At 40.6% G+C, this 21,020-nt stretch overlaps 1 protein-coding gene across 6 annotated transcripts in view; it reads right to left on the minus strand.

Annotated features, from left to right (window-relative positions):
- The window catches only part of kank2 (KN motif and ankyrin repeat domains 2), a 28,204-nt gene continuing 7,184 nt past the window's right edge, over nt 1-21,020 (minus strand). Inside the window, exons 1-14 of one of the 6 annotated variants that reach the window (XM_056252685.1) lie at nt 20,422-20,508; nt 20,250-20,335; nt 13,151-13,221; nt 11,442-11,504; nt 9,838-11,223; nt 7,871-8,083; nt 7,668-7,773; nt 6,387-7,088; nt 6,212-6,299; nt 4,226-4,445; nt 3,186-3,328; nt 2,897-3,097; nt 650-748; nt 1-520 (exon numbers count right to left, since the gene is read on the minus strand). In XM_056252685.1, the coding sequence (XP_056108660.1) occupies nt 464-520; nt 650-748; nt 2,897-3,097; nt 3,186-3,328; nt 4,226-4,445; nt 6,212-6,299; nt 6,387-7,088; nt 7,668-7,773; nt 7,871-8,083; nt 9,838-11,223; nt 11,442-11,487 (3,261 nt within the window). In that variant the 5' untranslated portion in view covers nt 11,488-11,504; nt 13,151-13,221; nt 20,250-20,335; nt 20,422-20,508 and the 3' untranslated portion in view covers nt 1-463. Of the gene's footprint in view, nt 521-649; nt 749-2,896; nt 3,098-3,185; nt 3,329-4,225; nt 4,446-6,211; nt 6,300-6,386; nt 7,089-7,667; nt 7,774-7,870; nt 8,084-9,837; nt 11,224-11,441; nt 11,505-13,150; nt 13,222-20,238; nt 20,336-20,421; nt 20,509-21,020 lie in introns of those variants that run through there. The other 5 variants (XM_056252704.1, XM_056252676.1, XM_056252694.1 and 2 more) reach the window with 5 other exon arrangements.

The raw sequence follows: 21,020 nt of genomic DNA on the forward strand, positions 1-21,020 counted from the left end.
GACACTTGATCAAGATAAACTTTTTTTTTTTTTTTGTACAATGCTCTTATAAATGTAATCAATGCTGTTGGACTATATGACTAAATGGTTGTTAAAAATTGCTGCTGGGTAGTTAAAAGTAAATGCACTTTTATAATTTGACTTTATATGGTAACACTTGTTTCATGTCAACAAATGGACAGCTAGATAAATGATATTGCTATTACACGCTCGTTGTTATTCTTATTTGAGTCACGCGCACTTAAATGAGCTACAAAAGGAGCAGAAAACAACAGATAAAGGACCGATGGTGCCAAGTGCTAGTTTCCTTTTTAAGAGTGCACAATTTTTATATCTATAAAAGTTGTACATGCTAAATTGTGGGTATACAAACACACACACCTCCACACCCACACCCACACACACACTGGAATGGACGAGGAACGTAAGCTGGAAGAGTTGACATCACATTCATGGCATCCATTTACTTCAGTTCAGAGGAGGGAGGAGAAGATCCCAGAATAGGAGACTTTGGTGACACCTGTCGAAAAGGAAAAACTGTGCGAGTCAACTCACAGGGCAGATTAACGTAATGCTGCGTGTAATATCTGTTATTTTGACACGTGTTTTAACTTTGGCTGTTAGGTGAAAACAGAGCAAGCACACTTACAGGGGAAGGCGGCTTAGCAAAATTGAGGTGCGCGTACAGAAGCACAGCGATGTCATTCTGACTGGCTTCCAGAGCAATGGAGAGAGCCGTGCTGCCATCCTGTGAAACAGGAAACAACATTCAAGAAAAGACAAATATAAAGACAAATATGAGTGTCTACAATAAAGTAAAAGGGGTAGCACTTTACAATAAGGTAAAATTAGTTAATGCATTACCTAAAATTAACCAATGATAGATTTGGTAAAGTATTTATTTATCTTTGTTTACATTCACCAGGATACATTACGTTTACCAGGACACTCTTGTAAAAGAGATTTTTAATCTCAAGGAGTTTTTATCCTGGTTAAATAAAGGTTTGAATGAATGAATTCAATTGATAAAAATACAACAAAATCATAGATAGTTCAGATTTATTAAATAATATTAACAGATAAAATTTTTGATGTTAGTCAGTGGGATTAAGCAGCAGGAGAGGCAAGGGAGGCAAAGGATGATTTAATGTTAATAAAACTCCCAGTTATCGATTTCATGTCGCAGAATGTGCATTTCTTGTTTGTAATTTCACAACTGTAACACCGTAAAATATTACTGAAGTCAGAACCACCGCCGCTCTTCCAATCACCCTCGATTATTTCACTTTAATCAAATAAAGTGTTTAGGAAAAAAAGACAATACGCACAACCGGCGCTACGTCATAGAATGTCTCTGAACAGATTCACGCCCACTTTTGGGGGAAATAAACTAGACTTCCCATAGACTTCAATACAAAATAGCGTCACAAAACAACGTCCGTACACAGCCGAAAGGCGTGAATAACTTATTAAGAAATCATTAAGGTTAAACATGTCAAGTAATTATATGTCCACCCTGTCTGCCATAGAGCGTAAAAGATACATACACAAACTTAATTTGGTCAATTTAAAAACATGTCCCTTCATTCTCCCAGCGTCAAATTGGTGTAACAACCACACCCAGTGGCCAGAGGTGTCTTTCTTTTACTGTCTATGGTCTTACCCTGACATTTACTCGTATCGTACTTCATCGAGTCACCATATGGTAAGCCAGTGAATGATTTTACTTCGTTTTTGAAAGTAAACGTCTTTAAATATATGTATTTTGTCTTATAATATACATTATAATATATATAACCTCACTGGGTGGGGTTGTTACACCAATTTGACGCTGGGAGAATAAACGGACATGTTTTTAAATTGACCAAATTAAGTTTGTGTATGTATCTTTTACGCTCTATGGCAGGCAGGGTGGACATATAATTACTTGACATGTTTTATATAAGTGATTTCTTAAGTTATTTACTCCTGTCGGCTGTGTACGGACGTTGGTTTTTGCCGTTATTTTGTATTGAAGTCTATGGGAAGTCTAGTTTGTTTTCCCCCAAAAAGGGGCGGGGACGAAATTGACAGTTAAGTTCCCGGATGTGCCGGTTGTGCGTTATGGCAACCAATCATCTTAGAGACGTAATAAGTGATACAATGGGAAATGTACCATCTACCTTCATTATGAGTAGAGATATGAACATTTGATTGCCAACAAATTGGCATTCGAACCGCTCGCCATTTAAACAGCAGCTACAAATAAAAAATGAAGGAAGACCACATGCCTAAGACAGGCTAAAGCAATCAGCTTCCTTAAACGGCATTTAAAAGGACAGAAAGATGGATTTTTGCTTCAAGTGATAGTCTTGGTATTGCTGTTTATGTATCATTTCACTAGAAGTGAACAAAAAAGCTATTTTAAAGTAGTTGAGAAAAAAAATCCTTAGGAGGGGATCTCCAGACCGCTACAATTTAGAGTGCTTCCTCTATTTTAAAATTAGCCGACACTGATTAAAATAATGTATTAGTAAATGTTGAAATTAAGACAAACTAAGATGAATAACTGTTTTAGAAGTATTCGTCATTGCTATAGTGCAGTTAACTAATGGTTAAGGAATGGAACCTTTTTGTAAAGTGTTACCGAAAAAGTAAAAAATCTTTTAAAAATCTTGTTTAAAACACAAGTGGCAAGTTCTTAGAAATGTATTCATGTTGGTTTCATTTGGTTTAAAAAAAAATGTTTATACCTTCAAGCTAAAGGAAATAACATTTGCCTTCCAAGTTGAATAAAAAGTCAGTTAAAAGTTTTAAAATATAGTATACCACACTTAAGATGCAAAAAAAAGCTAAAGAAGAAAGACAGAATGTAATGGATGAATGGATTATGCTTGATGAACAAAGAAATAATCACATTATCAGTGAGCGTGGCATCACAGCCTGGCACAGACAGCAGCTGCCGCACGATATCCACGTGACCGTGTTCACAGGCACACATGAGCGCCGTGGAGCCGTCATCATCACGCAGGTTCACCTGGGCTCCACAGGACAGCAGAGCTTTCACCATGTCCCCTCTGCCATGACTGACCGCCAGCATCAGTGCCGTCTGCCCTGCCTACCACACACACATGCATCAGGACAATACAGATCACACAGTGACTGACATATGTTAAAGTATAGTGATTGACCAGAAGAGGGCGCACCTGGCTGGCTTTGGCATTGACGTCGCCTGTGCAGAGCAGCTGTAGGACGGTTTGAAGGTCACCGTCAGAGTTGAAGGCAGCCAGAGCTGTCAACATGATAGCCGTGTAACCAGCCTTGTTCTGCTTGTCAGCATTACAGAGGCCTACAAAACAAGGACAGCTGATAAATAAGAGGTACAGATATAGCTCTGTCACATGGCAAATAAAAGGTACGGACATATTTTTGGCCACAACAAGTACACTACTGTTCAAAAGTCTGGAGTCAGTAGGATTTAAAACATTTTTTATTCCTAATAATTGTCCTAATTTTATTCCAAATAAATGCAGCTTTGATGAGCTTAAGAGACTTCTTTCAACAACATTAAAAAAATCTTACACACCCCAAACCTTTGAACTATTCAAGTGTACATGAAACAAGTGAACACTAAAAGAAATGCAGTCTACAATTAATTTATTAATTTAACACAGTGTAAACCACCTTATATTTGAAATATTAATAATGAAATATTATTGTTACTTTTAATGTAGTGTTACCCTAATTTAACTGAAGAAAGTTTTTACACAATTTAATTTATTTAATTCAAAGTAAATCACTTTAGTTGGGTCAACTCAATTTAGTTGGTTTAGGTCAAATTAATTTACTGCAGTATGTTTAACTTAACTATTACATTTGTCAAACTGCATTTTTTTTATGTTGATCCAACTTAATTATTTTTCCTAATTTACTGAGGTTTAATTACTGTCAGTACCGACATTAGTATAAATAAATATTACTCACTCTTCAGCACATTACAGAAACTCTGCTAAACGCCCAACATAACTGATATTAAACACTAGCATGTCTTTCCCTTTACTGAAAAACACCTAAAATGACACCTAGTCCCTAAATTCACTCTCCTAATGCAGTCCCTAGCAAAGCATGCTGGGAACTACAGATCCACTGCCTAGGGAGAGAAAAGACGTAATGTGACAAAGCACGTACGAAAACAGTGTGTCAGCAGCAGTGAGGATTGCTCGGAGATGCGAGGAGCGTCACTCACCAGTTCCCAGCAGCAGATTAACTACAGGGAAGTTGGAGTGAGAGACAGTGTAGTGCAGAGCTGTGTTTCCATTGCCGTCAGCCATGTTGATGACAAACTCCAGTAGCTGCGGGGAAATGGAGGCAAAGGTGTCCATGTATGCCTTGACAACTGCAGTGTCAGCAGCCTTGTGACAGGACACTCTGAGCCACTCCTGCAGCACGCTGGTGTAGGCCGTCCTCTGTCAACACAAGACAAGACACAAACGGCTTTTAATGCCCTGTCTTGCAATAAACAGGTCATGTTCAATTAATGGAATTTAACAACTCTATTTTAGATGTGAAGTGTGTCATTTCTGCATCATCAAAATGCAATTGCAAAAAATAGCTTGATTTTTGGGATTTACTTTAGAAAATGTGGGTGGTGCTTGTCCATGCACAATTTGCCACCACTATGTTGGAGCTGGAATGACAACAGCCCAGGCATTGCCTCAAGTCTGTATGATATTCTGATCCCCAGTTTTTCAGATATTTATGCCTGTCGCACAAAGAGTGTGGGACGTGGTCCATGGCAAAGTTTTAGGTGGGAAATACTGTAAAATGAGCAATAACAATAGTGATTCTTGCCTAATATTTTAAAAGCATCACCGATCACAATGGAAATGACTGTGATGCAGTTGGAGATGCTGCAAATACCAGGGCCTTATGAAATCAACTAGATTTTTTTTTAACAAAATTCAGTTTTATTTTCCCCGTTTCTATATTTTTCTGGTTTCATTACATTTTAATAAACAAAAAGCATGTCTAATCGATTTTTAATCAATTTGAATTTTTCTGGATTTATATTTAATACAAATGTATTAGCAGAAAAAGGTGGTAATAAAATGAAGGCATAATTCAATTAATCTTTTAAAATTTAAATGAATTGAAAATTTAATTCCTTTTTGCCAAACAAAGTGCTGCACAAAAGAGCTTTACTGTTAAAATGAAAACAGGGACTATAATTGACCCTTCGCAGGGAGCTTGATTGACAGGTGATCTGACCAATCATACTTCGCCATCCGCCATTTTTTTCCGACAAAGCAGTCAGGAGAGTTAGTAGATTAACATGGGAGGATTTGAACTTGAAAAACGGAGTGTACTGACCTATGGTACTGACGCCTTTCTGCGGTCAAAACAACATTCCTCCTTATGTTCATTCATGTTTATTTGATGCTATAAATGAACTAGAAGGAAGAGATGATCGGATCACGAGCAGCTTTAACTGATGCTCTACAGCGATCTGTCACGACACATTAAAGAGCCACAAAACGGTATTTATTGTTTAAATTTCTTTTTAAAAAATGACCAAATTTGAAAGGTGAGACTTTGTTTAATATGTTTAATATCAAAAGTAACCGAAAAGTAACCTGGTCTGTCCTGTCTGTCAGCGTGTTGTCAGTCCGCGATGTATTTTTTTCACTGGGTGAGAACATGGTGTGTGTGTGAGAGCAGCGTAGCTTGTCGGACATAGCGACAGTAACTAAGGGGGGCGGGTCTTTGCGAACGGTCAATTGTGTGATATTCCTTAAAATTAACATTTTTAAAAAAGTATTATTATTATTACATTGAGAAGCACATTCTAATGTACAGTAGTAAAGTACTTCTGCTACAATTTCTTCAAGTTAAACCAAATTTTGATTTTGAAGGGGTTGTCGTGAAGACCTTTGAGCTTCTGTGTGTATAAATGACATGACAATATGATAGTCTGTACAGCCCTACTTTTAACTAAATTCATCCAAAATTTGCCATATCCTGTGATATTCCACGTTATACTGTAAATTCAGTTTCATGACTGGATTCTGCAATTCCGTCCACGTTTTTCCACATTGCAGAAATCAGAAAGTTTCTAAGCAAAATCATTACATACTACACTTCCAAACTTTTAAAACAACCTTAAATAAATCTTGAAGATATGAACTATGACATCCGTCATTTATAATCATAAAAACAAAACTGACGAACATACCGCGTCTTGATGGCTAAATGCATTTGGTTCGCTGAGGGCCTTCTGCAAGGTGTGGAGGGCCGTCATGAGACTGCCACTCAATTCCAGCCTGAAAAGAAGGAGAAAATGCTTGCCAACTTATATAATCAACAGTGAATCTCGTAATAGCTTGTGTCACTGATTTGAGTCAAACTACCTGCTTGCTTGTTTATTAGCTGCTGTGTCAGTGGCGGAGGATATGGCTATGTCCTGTTTTGCTGAGGCATCAGTAGATTGTGAACGCGTTGCTCCCTGTTGGGAGTTGAGGTCAGCGGTTTCTGATTGGCTAACCTCTTGCTGAGGTTTGGCACCGGTGGATTGTGACTGAGTTGTCGTCTGTTGAGCAGCGAGGTCTGAAACCTCTGGCTGGACATTTGAATCAGTGGCTTTGGATTGCTGCACTGCAATGCTGGTGGATGATAACTGGACAGAGTTTTGTTCAAGAGAAACGGCAGGGCTTTCAGAGGTATGCACTTGAAAAACGCATTTGAACTCTGTGGACTGAACGACACCCTCCGGATGAGCCGTGGTGGTCACTGACGATTGGCTCACACAGTGCTGTATGTCTGCCTCTGCTGCTGGTGACTGGGTGACCTGTTGCTGGGTAGCTGCATCCGTGGCATGTGATTGGCTGGTGCTTAGCTGTGCTGCAGTGTGATTGGCTGGTGGCTGGGCAGTGCTTTGCTGAGGTGTTTGGGCATCTTCTGTCTGAGAGGTGGGCTGCAGGATGCAGGAGGTCACCTGAGATGGCTGTGCCGCAGAATCCGGCAGTTTCTCTGTAGCCTCGTGGTATTCGCTTGCATCACTCTCATCTTCTGAACTTTCCGAGCTGCTCTCTTCAGAGGATGTCGACTCGTACCTGCAGAGCACAATAGTGATGTTTTATACTAGATTTCTGCAAAATACTCACATAAAACCCTCTGATCTTATGAAATTGATCCTAAATGGATAATCTAAACTAGATGTGTAGTTCCTGATGGAAGCAAAAGTGCTGCAAGACAGCAAAATAATAGATTCTAAGTACTTTGTACTTGACACATTTTGTTTTTTAGTTTAATCTAAAACTTCTTAATTAGCACATCCACATTAAATTATCCCCAAAAAGTCTGAATTGAGTCTGAATGCAAAGGGAAAAAAAACGTAACCAAAATGTTTGAGAAATATTCTCCTTAAAGGGTCATGAAACCCTAAAACACATTACTTGAGATGTTAATAGATATGTATAGGTTGCACATAAATGAAAACAACGATATCACTCGTTATGTTTATTATTAAAGGGGGAAAGTGGTTGTTCTTTTCATTTTACAGAGGCATTTCGTTCTTCCGATTGTCACAAAATGTGAGGTAGAACAATAGATAGTTCAATGCTAATATTGTTAAAACACAAAAACTGCAACATATCTTATTGTTTATTTAATAAACATAATTTTGTATTTACCCCCCATTGACTCCTATGAACTGCAGGTTCTTTTTAGTGGACGGAGAGCCAGGTTCCCCATCAGCCTTTCTCTTCATGATTGACCTCAGTGTGGACTGAGGGGAGGCTGGACAGTACAAACAAAGTGGACATCGTGAGAATCACTACTTTAAATATATGGAAGACGTCTGATTCATTGTTATCACCAGTTACTCAAAGCGAACCTGGTTTTGATGGATCGATTTGGATGGCTTCTTCTGCTGGTTGCTGGTAAATATCTCCCTCATTTAGCCGTTGGCAGACAGCAGCAACTTGGCTGCACTTTGTCTCCATAGCGGTTGCCTGGTTGGTCACTGGTACTGATTTGGACACTTCGCTTCTCAAGACCTCCCGCACCTGCTTAGAGCTTATTGCAATGGGAAACTCACGTGGTAATTCTGAGGACAAAACAGAAACAGTCTAAATTAGCACAACTGCTAAAATAATTTAAGGGATGATTGTTTGATCTGTGGAACACAAAAAGAAGAAAAAAGGCAGAACATCCATGCTCCTATTTTCAATACTGTGAACGTGAAAAAGGACATAGGTCTAACTCCAAAAGTGACAAAAAAAAAGCACTATAAAAGTAGTCCAACTGACTTACAGGGTTAGATCACCCAAAAATGAAATTCTGTCATAACTCACCCTCATGAAACCCTTAAGACTTTCAAAACAAAAATGAAGATCTTTTTGATGAAATCAGAGATATTTCTGTCCCTCCATTGACAGCTACGCAACTACCACTTTGACGCTTCAAAAAGTTTATAAAGAGATCGTAAAACTAATCCATATGAATTGAGCGGTTTAGCCTAAATTTTCTGAAGAGACACGATCGCTTTATTTGGTTAACAGTTTGAATTTAGGCTTTTATTCACACATATCAGTTGTGGTTAACGGAAGCTCAAGCATGTTCGCTTGATGTGCAACAACCAATGAGGTTCATTCTCGTGTGATAAATATTTATTTTCGCTGATCAATGTTTATATGTGAATAAAAGCCTAAATTCAATCTGATCATCCTATAAAGCGGTCAAGTCTCTACAGAAAATTTTGACTAAACCACTCAATCCATATGGATTAGTTTTATGATCTCTTTATGAACTTTAGCTGTCAATGGAGGGACAGAAAGCTCTCAGATTTCATCAAAAAATCTTCATTTGTGTTCAAAAGATGAACGAAAGTCTTACAGGTTTGGAATGACATGAGGGTGAGTAATTAATGACAGAATTTATATTTTTGAGTAAACTGTCCCTTTTTAGGGGGGGAGGGGGGTGCACACTAGACTTTTAACATGCAAAAACACTAACGTGATTTAACGTCATGCTTGGTGGTGCCTTTTTAAAAAATAAAAATTCAACATATAACAAACAATAATCAATCCAAAATGTAAAAATACACAACCTGCTCCACTTTACTGAAGACCTGCGCAGCTTTAAACTTTGTGTTTCATTAATTCAGCTAAGGTCACGCTGTAACGTATGAATCTTCTATTGGTTATACGTCTTCACATGATAAGAATTAGTCAGTTCACCAAACTTGAACTAATGCTTTGAAATGCTTTGCAAAGCTTGTGTTTCCGCTGTCCCAAATTCACTTGTGTGTGGATGAAAATTAAAGGAATGAAAAGTGTAATGTGACCGCCCCTTTATGTGCTATAATTCTGATGCCTTCTAAATCCATGCAACCGCTTTAAGTAAGGAACAGACCAAATTTGCAAATTCATAACTGGCACAGAGAATGGCTACGACATGCATCAACCAATGAGGTTCAACCCTTATTACTTTTAACCCTGGTACATTGTGTCTTCCATATCAGAATATAAGTAGGCTAACATATGGTGTCAGAACACTAATATAGGGAATAAGTAATATTGACAACTTTCATTGTTCTTTTATGATACTTTCTTTTTTAATTTCAGGAGTATCTGTCCCAATTTACTTTCATTGTAAAGGAAAGAGCAACAAAAATATTTGCCATCCTTTCGTGTTCCATAGAAGAAATCGATCAGTCAATCGGTTTGGTACGACATGAAGGTGAGTAAATGGTGAACCCTTAAATAGTTGAAATGGCACACAAAAGTTTGTAATTACATGTGTAGTGTTTATGTTGTTTTCAGTATGTGAATGTATATTTGGATGCCATTTCATACACACCCTCAGCTGCAGGGGACTCTGCATGTCTTCTGTGGGGCCCCTCCGGTACAGACAAGGGCTGAGCGGGAGAACTGCAACTCTGGGCTCTTAGCAGCTTCCCCACACCCACCACTGTGGGCTGCTCCAACGTGTACACTTGGATCCCCACGGTCCTCTGCTGATGAGGTTGCTGTGTAAAACTGACAACAGTGTGCAGGCCGGCACCAGCCTGACCCTGCTGCTCCTGCCAGCCGAGACTAGTGGCTCTCACTGCATGGTCTACCTGAGGGGAAAGAGCCTGTCTCTCTCTCTGAGCCCCTTCGACTTGCTGCTGAGCGCTCTGTAGCTTCTGCAACGTTTCCCTCAGCTGAACTTCTAAAAGCCCCACCTTAGTCTTGAGGGCTTCAGTTTCAGGCAGAAGCCCCAAGTCTTCCTCTCGCACCCCTACTCCTACTTGACAATAACTCCTTTCTTCCGCCTCAGGCCCCACACCGACGGTTCGCACCTCCCGCCTTGCACCTGGACGAGCTCCACTGACAATTACAGTCTCCTCGATTTCACACCCTGAGTCCTGGAGGGAGCCCGGAGTGGTAGGTGAAAGACTCCCTGTGGCTCTGTTCGAGACTCCTGCCCCATTTCCCGCCTCCTCCTCGGGTATGTCGATGTAAAGGTCTCCTCTTGGACGGCTTCGACTGAACCCCAGCGTATGCCCCAGGAACTTCTGGCTCTTTAGTTGCACACTGAGCTGCCTCTTCTCCTCCTGAAGCACGGAGATCTTCACTTGCAGCACCGGGATGGTCTTTACCTGCTCCTCCAGCTCCCGGATCTTCCGCAGGGCGACGGCCATCTGCTCCCGCACATGCTGCAGATGGGCAGGTGTCGGTGAGACGGGTGTGGACAAGCCAGAGCTCATTGGCGTATAGGAGCCACCTCCCTGGGCACGATTGAAGCTGTGCGCACTGGACAGGGAGGTGTTGGAGCCACCAACGCTGCTGTGCATGCTGCCCAGGTTCGAGAAACGACGGCCATCCTTCTCCTCCTCCAGCTTGCGGCGAGCATCCAGCAAGGTCTTCTCCACACGTGCCGTACTGAAGTTGGGCCGCTGTGTGCTGTGGAAGCCCGGCGCACAATAGGAGTATGACGAGTGGCGGCTGTCCATGCTGGCATTGGAGCACAGTGACTCAGTGGAGGTCCACCAGGAGCCCGTGTAGCCGTAGCCACGTGGAAGTGAGCCGTAACGTGGGCGCCGCTGCACTGGCACCTTCTTAATAGTGTTTCCTTTCTCAATATCATTGACATACTTGAGGAAGTCCAGGTCCAGACGGTAGCCGTAGGGGGTCTCTACTGAGTATGGAGCCTCTTGTTCCTTTCCATGCAAGGAGGGGGGTGCCGGGGGGTTAATCTTCCCTAAGGACAGAGGAAACAAATTTTTAACTGCAGGAAATCTTTGTCTAATCTCGGAATCAGACAACAGGAAAAAGAATAAACTTTACGCTATGATCAGATCAAGGATTTACTTTACTAGTTAGTCTCTTAAGTGCGGATGAACTAGGGAAAGGATAATACAATCACAAAATATAAACATTACATTATGTGCAGTATACAACTTAAAATTGGGATCTTACCAGGAAAACTGGAGTCCATATGAAGCACCTGAGCCATGATTGTCATTCACCAGCCAATCTCTCCTGGATAAGAGAAATATTGTTAGTATTTTCCCAATAAACTCGTGAGATTTATGGCCAGCTACTAGACCTCACTCAAAAATCTTTAAAGTCTCACTCAAAACTCAAGTCACCATAAAATCAAAATGTAACCTTTTTTAATGAAATATTGCATTATTTCTTATAAATGATTTATACATGCACTTTTTATTTATTTATGTGAACTTGATGACGTGTTCACCGGTGCAAGAGTGGAACAATAACATTTCCCCTCCAGCAACCTGTCACTCACATGAGTAATACCAAACAGCAACAATGCAATCAATTCCCCGAGGACAAAATCAAGTGCCACCTGTAATTTTTTATGCAATCAGATTACTTTTCAAGTAACTAAATTTACAACAAAATATCTGAGTTACTTATTCAAATAAGTAACACAAGTTACTTTGTTTTCCCATGTATTGACTGACAGCTCTTCTGTCCTCATGATGAGAGAATTGTAAGTGCAGAGGAGTTGTGTGCACTGTGTAAACATGATGGTTACTGTAGGCTAAATGTATCTCACTTGCACAAAAACATTCTGTATTTCTCAAAATGACTAAAAACAGTAAAATGCAAACTCAGAATATTATGCAAACCTGCAATAATTAAATGTTAACTTACACAAATATACTTTATGGATTTAATCTCACTTTATAACCAATGTCTTTGCTGCTGACCTTTGATTATCCAATTCAAACATACTAATAAGTAAAAATGACTTTAGATAAACATCACATTTGTGTTTCATTTAATAAATAAATAAATTACATATTGTTTGAGCTGCACCCCCAGGAGTAAATTTTGCATTTCCTTCAGCCTGAGGCTTATTCAGATCACTTTCAGTCTGAAAGGGCCAAAAGTAGATTAGCCAAAAATATATATTTTTTGTTATTAAAAATCAAATAAGCAAGCCCAGCTTAGATCAGGAAAAGTAACGCAAAAGTATGTGACGCATTACTTTCCATAAAAAGTAACCAAGTATCGCAATTACAGTAGTTACTTTTTTAGAGAGTAAGGCAATATTGTAATGCATTACATTTAGCAGTAACTTTCCCCGACACTGGTCACAATAGGGAAGAAAAGACTGTAAAAACAACAGACGGCTGCAGTGACAAGCGCTTGTGTGAAGGCGTTATGAGATAGCAGCAACTTTAGTTTAAAAGAATACAAAAACATTTTTATCGGTCATAACTTCTGGAGAAAAATAGTGCAGACACTGGACAAAGATCAAACTTTCTAGAGCACATGTGTTGACCACCAGCATTTGCACATGCTATCACATGGAGTAGGCTATACTTTGAAAGGTTACGCGTTCAACTGTACACATACGCAAACGTTCACGTAAAAAAAACCGAAGTATACTTGGGCTTTACTGTTCAGTTTCTGTTTGTTCCTAGTTCTCTTGTTTGGTGGAGAGGGGAGAAAGAGGGGAAAGTTTTCTGGCAGGCGACAACAGAAGAAAGAGCGTCTAGTTACAGCCTTATTAGGAATCATCTGAATACGCTCTCTGTGATTCTCAGAATTGAGGTACTGTAAAAAACACAGACACAGGCACTATTGCTCTGCCTTTCTCTCCCACACTTTTTCCATGATTTTTATCTCCCTTTCTCTCCCTTATTTTTCCTTACTCTGTCAGCTGATGATCAGGAGATAGCAGCTGACCTCTGCCGGCTCTTTCTTCTTCCGCTCTCTCAGTTGCCTATTGCACCAGAAGAAAGGAAGTCAGCCTTAAATCGTTTAGATAAAATGAAACCGATGCATTACATGAATAGGCCTTTCTTTAACTGTTTTTTCACTATCTTCATCTGGCTTTTTATGTCCACTCAGCATTGCATCTTTCTCAGCTAATGTGCCTTTTTGCCAAAGATTAACTTTCTAGGTCATTAGTTAGTGTTTGTGTGTGTAGGGGACAGCAGTGCCATGGGCTATCTCTGTTCCCAACATTAACAACATTTTAGACCACAGAATTGGGCTTCACATACATCTAGAGAACTGCTGACTGCTCCAGTCATTTCAGTTCATAATGGGAAATTGCTTCACCCTTGCTGCCTCACACAAATCTTTCCCCTCTTTCTAATCTCATGACCCTCCCAGTCTGTTTATATTCTTGCCTCTTTCAGGGGAAAAGTAGGGCATACGGAAACTGACTGAACTGATTTGGTATTTTGTAGATCTTAAGTCGACAAAATAAGCACTCTTGCCCACTATCCATCTTGTGTGCTTTTGCTCACTTTCTTACACTTGACATCTCACCCATTTAACGGGGGAACAAACAAAAACATTTGTTTATAATAACGAGAAGGGTTGAATATGTGATAAATTAACTGAACTGACAAAAATGAGAAAACAAATTATCCAAAGGTACACAGACCTCAAGTCAATAGCATCTTAATTAGTGTTTTTTTTTATTCCCCTGCCACAGCCACAGATGAATGTTGAGTACGCTTGAGAAAATGTTTAGGGTGTGTGTGATTGTGAGCGCTAACACACAGATTTGTGAGTGTACGTGTGAAAAGTGAGTGTCAGTGCGATGCTGACAGGGGGGCGGTTGATAAGCCATAATTAGAGACTCCAGTAAAGGCACACAGCATGACAAACATCCAGCCCTCAGCAATGACGTAGCCTACAAACTTCTGTCTCTTTCGCTATGTTACAAACACCCTTGCTCTCTTCCAACCAGTTTCTTACTTTTATTTCTCTGCTCTACTATTATTCTAACATCTCTATTAGTATTGTTCATATTTAGAGTTAAGAAAATAAAAAATGAGCTACACGTGTGTAAAAAAAAAAACAATGCTGCACTTCGTTCCGAAACATGCTGTGCGTACATTTAATCACATTGCATTGTACAATTAATTATTTAATCGCAGCCTTTGCGATTTTCTAAATCACACTTATGTCAAATTTTATTTTGATTATCATTCAGCCCTATCTAGCATACATAGCAACATGCTAAAAGCCACTCAGAATACTTTATCAGCCGCATATCAATGCTCTAGCAACCATCAAGAAAACTGCAGCGCAACAACAAACGACTTTAAACCACTTACAACACATTAGCAACCACATAGCAACACCCTGGAAACCAATCACACAACTCCTTAACTCTTTCCCAGCCAGCGTTTTTCAAACAATTGCCAGACAAATTTTTCATGGCCCCCAAAATATTTTGTTTTATGAATATCTGACCATGAAACATATCCAAAGAAAGAATAAACAAAAAAAAAGTTATATTCTAGCTTCTTGCATTAGTTTTTTTAAACAATTTAATGTGGGTAGGTTACATAAAAAAGCTAAATTTGGCAGTAGCACCTCATTGCAGTACACGAGATCCAGGGGGCAGAGTTGGATCCAGATCTAAGGCGTGGAGATGGGTAGGGTTAGGGATCAGGGGGTGGAGATGGGTGGGGTTAGGGATCAGGGGGTGGAAATGGGTGGGGTTAGGGATCATGGGGTGGAGATGGGTGGGGTTAGGGATCAGGGGGTGGAGATGGGTAGGATTAGGGGTGGGGTTAGGGATCAGGGGGTGGAGATGGTAGGATTAGGGGTGGGGTTAGGGATCAGGGGGTGGAGATGGTAGGATTAGGGGTGGGGTTAGGGATCAGGGGGTGGAGATGGGTAGGATTGGGGGTGGGGTTAGGATAAGGGGGCGGAGATGGGTAGGATTAGGGGTGGGGTTAGGGATCAGGAGGTGGAGTTGGGTAGGATTAGGGGTGGGGTTAGGGATCAGGGGGCGGAGATGGGTAGGATTAGGTATATGTAAGGTAGGAGGATTTCAGGTTCTGCAGTGAGGACCATCTCAAATTTGGAGCAAAAAGCTGAGCAAATCACGTTTTTGTCAAAGACTACATCTGGATCAGAATGATGATCAATACACAGATGGAGCAGATCGAGTCCATCAACACCCCCAAAGCTTCACGGTCCTATAATAGCTCGTCCTGAGTAACATTAGACAGTTTTGATTTATATGCTGTTTCAGACTGATCTCATGAAATGGCATATGTATGACACGCCAATTCGTATTTCCATTTTTGGCGTGCTATCAACACGTATAATCGTTTTTCAGCGTGTTTATCAACGCCTTTGACTTAACGTTACATTACTGTATTATGTATATATAAATATATGACCTACCCCAACCCCGTCCCTAAACCTACCAGTCACTGGGGTTAATACCATTTATGAGTCTTCTCCTACCATCCTAGGAAAAGAAATATCGCTCCACAGATGTAGATATAGATTTTGCTTCGTTTCGCTCGGACATCTAACGGCGTACACATACACGCGGAATCACTCGGACATTTAATGGCGTAGACATACACGCAAAAGATTTCGGCGTAAATATATACGCGGATAGCTCAAAATGCGTATAGATAACACGCCACTTGACTTGAAAGTGGCGTGTATGTTTACGCAAAGTCATGATGTCATGTTGGCTGTTTAATGTTGATGATGCATCTGCTGACATATCCCTTGTTTCTGTTTCTGTTTCGCCTGTGTTTTGATCCGGAGATTCAGTACTCTTTCAGAAGAAGTGTAATAGCGCCCCCTATCGTATAACAGTGAAAACACGGAAAGTCAGAACATTTCTTAAAGGTGCATTGCGCAACTTTTCATGTTAAAAATACCTGTTTTTCTTCCTATACATGCTTAAAGAACTGCCTGATGGGCTGAATGAGCCCTTCTCTGCTTACTGAGATTGCCTCTATAATCCTGTAGAGTAAAATATGTAAGAGGGATTCGGGCTCGAATTTGAGACTGGGCGTGACGTCATGCGCGTTCACGCTCACCAGGCTGTCTCGCAAGTTTGTGTATTCGCCGGCGCCGCCATTCTCCGCATCAGCGGACAACTCGTGCGTCAAAATTAGAAGATGGATTCAAAGAGACCGGCTTGTAGTCCATTCCAAACCGCAACGCAAACTCCACGTAAAGTAAAAAAAAAGAAAAAATTTGTCTAGTGCCACCAAAAGGGCCAAATTGGAGTCAGACAGGCGTCGGAGTAAGACGAGAGTCAACCTCGGGAAATGGAGAGATCTCCGGTCTGCTCTTGGTCTCAAACGGGATCCTCAGTTGGCTTTTTTCTTGATAAAACGGTAAGATATAGCCCAGTCTCTAATGTTTGATACGGCCAATCTATGTATGACAACAAATGACGATGCGTAAAATGTGTAATGCTTTAGCGTAAGCTAGATACATATACAATCAGAATTGATTTTATACCATTGTCAGTGAACAGTTTCATAAACTAGGAATTGTGTTCGGACCAACAAGGAAGAACGCCGTTGCATTGGCTATATTGTCTTTTTCGGTAAAAATAGTAAATTGTAAATCCTTTCACTGCTGTCACTGCTATCCTCAGTGCTTCTCTCCACAGTAACATCAAATTGGTCAGAGCTCGTATTCTATCAAAACGAGGAAACCGTAAAATATTTTGGTATTGTGATAAAATACATGTTAATGTGTCAATACAAGTATTGACACATTTCACATTAATGTTTGTCAGTGTGTATTGTCCCTGTCAAAATATCTACTAAATAAATCAGCGCTACATGTAGTTTAGTGATTAGCAAAACAGTTCAAGATTCTTGAGTGTGATAACATGCTGAAAAATATGACCGATAATTAGACACAAATTTTGAGTAAATTCTAACAGAAAAAGGATGTATTGTTATTGGAATATTCTCAGATCAATACAACAGGCTGAACCCCGCAAGTCTTCGGCAGCTTAGCCTGTTTTGGCTTTTATGAAAACGTCATGGTGACATTTGATTGTTTATTACCTTGAGACATTTGAGTGAACGTTGTTGACCAACCGTGTACGGTATGATTATTATTTTGAACAATTGCGAAGTAATCAATTATATTGTTCATGAACGCGTTTTCATAACAATACAATCATAGGTGGATAGGTACAGTAAACACATAAACAAAGTTTTCTACTACCCCCGTTTTCCCCTCACACATAAGAGTAATTTACTCAAATGTCTTTACTTCCATATATTTGAAATGACTTGCAGATTTATAACTTTATTACCTCTGAAGACATTTTGGCTGTACTGTACACCAAAGATCTGTACAGCAGATGCTCCTTTAGTTATGAACAGCTCGTGCATGCGTGCGTGTGCGTGTGGTCTATGAGCGTGCACAACTCTGGTTGCAGTTTCGCTTGTCGCCAGAGGGGGCGTAGTTCTGCAAAAACTCAGAAACCTGCGTTTTGCACCTTTAAAGTCCCCCTGTAGTCAATAATTTTATCCCTTAAAACTCATCTTTGATCACCAAAATGACATTTAAACATTTTTTCCTTGATAAAAAATTCTTCATGACTTAAAATAGCTTGAATGTAACTCTACATCCTTGCCTCATTTAGTATACACGGTTCTATAATTATGCATATTATCCCCGCCTCCACTCACTCACACCAGCTCAGAGATCCACTCGGTGATAAAATTGAAGAATTTATCAAATTGATCTGATGGGTTTCAAGGTAGTTTGTGACGTCAGAAACACCAGTGATTTCAAACCACGTTTTGGAGAGTGTCTTTGGTTCACTGCCGTTTTAAAGAGAAAATACTCAGCAATGGTGACTGACTTATGAATTTGTACATGGCACATTAAAGCACATTAAAAACAGTACATAGACATATAAACACCATTAAAAGTCTTGATTTTAACCACAGGGGGCCTTTAAATGGCAGGGAAGCATTGTCTCATAAATTACGGAAATGTCCGTCAATGGCGGGTAGGGTTGCCAACCGTTCCGTATAATACGGAATCGTTCCGTATTTGACACATAAAAGGCTTGTTCCGTATTGAACTGATACGGAACGCACTTTGTTCCGTATTTTTGAGAATCAATTCAGTGCAAATCCATGACAGACGCATAGCTTGACGCATGTCAGACAGACTATGATGAATGAACGAAGACCCGCTGCTATAATGGCAAATTCGGGGACTTGGCGCCACCTTGACGGGCTCTGATGTGTAATGACGTAGAGTTGGCTCATTGGTCGCACGTCAGAGGCGCCCGCGCCATTGGATGTGCAGTTTCCGCAGCGCAGCCTGAGCGAGCCAGAGCCAAGCTGTGCAGCTGCAAATGCATTTTACAGGCTTCAGTAAATCGAGTAAAATGTGTTTCCGAAGACATTTGTAGGCTATGATAAAAAAAAAAAAAAAAAAAAAAAAAAAAAAAATTGCACCGGAAAGAACATTCTAGAAGTCTAATTCTATTGAATAAGTTCGCACAAGGCTACAGAAAACTGTTGTGTTTATTTTTCTTCAAATGCAGTCTAAGCCGATGAGTTTCGAATGTTATATGTTGTATTTGTTTAAGTTAAAAATAAAACGTATTATAATCTAAACAAATACATGGTTCATTTTTTGCAAAATGATCATGATAGCCTTTATATATCTGTGTGGTTAAATCTTGTATATTGATTAAGCCTACTTTGCTATTCTATAAATATATAGGCCTAATAAGTTGCATTATAATATGATATAAAATGTATGAATTTCAGGGGGCATGTCACTACCACATACCATAACCCCCCCCCCCCCCCCGTTCTATATTTCCATTTCAGAAAGTTGGCAACCCTAATGGCGGGGGAAAGAATTAACATTATGAAGGCAAATTTTACACAGGGCCATTCATATTGGATTAAGTCAGTTATTGTCTGAAAACTAGTGTTCCTGACTCTTGTCGTTTCAGTGCTGTGCCTTATGCTCCCAAACAATCCCCTTCTGCAGCCCACCACGTTCACCCTCTGCTGCCGAAGAACAGGGCTTCACCGGCTACGACTGCGCAGAGGCATGCGTGCATGTGTGGCGGTGACCTTCCTCCTCCTCTGTCTGCGCATAAACACTGTCCCATTGAGATGACGGTGAACAGAACACAGTGTGCCCCCCCTCCCCGGCAGCGCCCTGCCATTTCTCAGTGGCATGCTGATCTCTACCCTCCTCCAGAAGGAATGTGTTGCCCTAAACCCATGCCCTTCTCTCCATACCTCTCTCCCAACTCCCCTCGCTTTACATTCCAGAGCAGCGGAAGTCGACATCTCCTGCCATCAGGGTCTCCCCCACCCACCGCCACATTATTAAGATTAGCAATCGAAGGAAAGAGGATGTAGGGAAATCTTTTATCGGGCCCACATTTGGTGGCTAGTAGGAGTAATTTTACCATGTTCGTGGAGCCGGGAAAACACAATTCCTCAAAGCCCATTTCATATTATGAAAACATGTCAAGGAGAATGTCTGGTCATTAGTTTCACTCAAGCGAGCTTTCTGAGGAACGGATAAACATAGAGGGGTTTTTGGGTTTTATGCTTCAAAGGTCCCTTTATCACTGTGAATTTCAAGGTCAGTTCGCAACAAGCTGCTTCACTTTTCTTGGCTATGACGTGGAATTTGGGATCCTTATCTACAAACCAGGAATAAATTGACTCCTTAAACTCAAGGGAGCCACTTGAGTAATTTGTATCTTGTCTAAAGACAGCAGTTAGAGTTAAATAATTCACTGTAGAGGTCTATGCGATATTCCGGCCCAACTCCCGCTAAAAGTAAGTTATATTTCGTCCTGCCTGCAACTTTTGCATCTTGTCCCGACACACACACACACACACCTGACCTCACCTTGTTGCATTTGTCACAGCAGGCAAAAGGTTTCCCTGCTTTCCCTTGCTCTTGCACACAAGGGAAAAACATGAATGCAAGAATGCAGGACCTCTAACTCACTGTGCTGCAATGATGGTCTCTCTTCCCCGACCTCCTCGCTCTCCTCTTTCGATTCCTGCGACTCTCTTACGGGTGCCACCAAAATCCTGAAGGGGAAAAAAGATGATTTATTTAAAGAACAACTCAAACTGTGACTAACATTGGCAGATTCTTTGTATGATTTCGGTCGCACCCTTCGTTTTAGACCCTCAATGTCATCTCGAACACCAGAGAAGCCACTCCTCACGACTGCTGATCGAAAAAAGCCTCTTCTGTGAGAGACTAATTCGTCTTGGCTCTGTATCATCATTGCCTACCACCACAACACACCCTTCATATCCCTTAACCACAACAACATGTTACTTGGCATACCGTCCTGAGCCTGGGAAAGCTCTGCGCTGTGTTTTTTGGTCCGGAGTACTACCGAGTCAAACCCACGGACACACCCCTGCCAGACACCAGACGGCACCCAGAAACATTCCAGAACATCGTGGACCTTTACAAACACTCCTCCACCTCAAAGACTTCCCCAACAGCAGGGCTCAATAACTTTCTGGATAAAAATCTACATGACTAGAAAATTATCCTCAAAATCTCATGCAGACATTTCATTTCTGGTCATCTAAACTATTCTGATGTGTCAAGTGCACGTTCTTCTAAAGCTCAAACAATGTCCGAAACGCATTTATGCAGTCTTAGTGGTGAATTGATATGTTTTTATATGAGTAACAATGTCAAAGTAGGAACATTAGGTTACATTGTTCCAACACTTTTGTCATGCCAGTATCTAGA

The sequence above is a fragment of the Rhinichthys klamathensis genome, unplaced genomic scaffold (genome assembly GCF_029890125.1).
Source record: "Rhinichthys klamathensis goyatoka isolate OS25496 unplaced genomic scaffold, OSU_Roscu_1.1 h1tg000004l_1, whole genome shotgun sequence".
NCBI classification, from domain to species: Eukaryota; Metazoa; Chordata; class Actinopteri; order Cypriniformes; family Leuciscidae; genus Rhinichthys; species Rhinichthys klamathensis.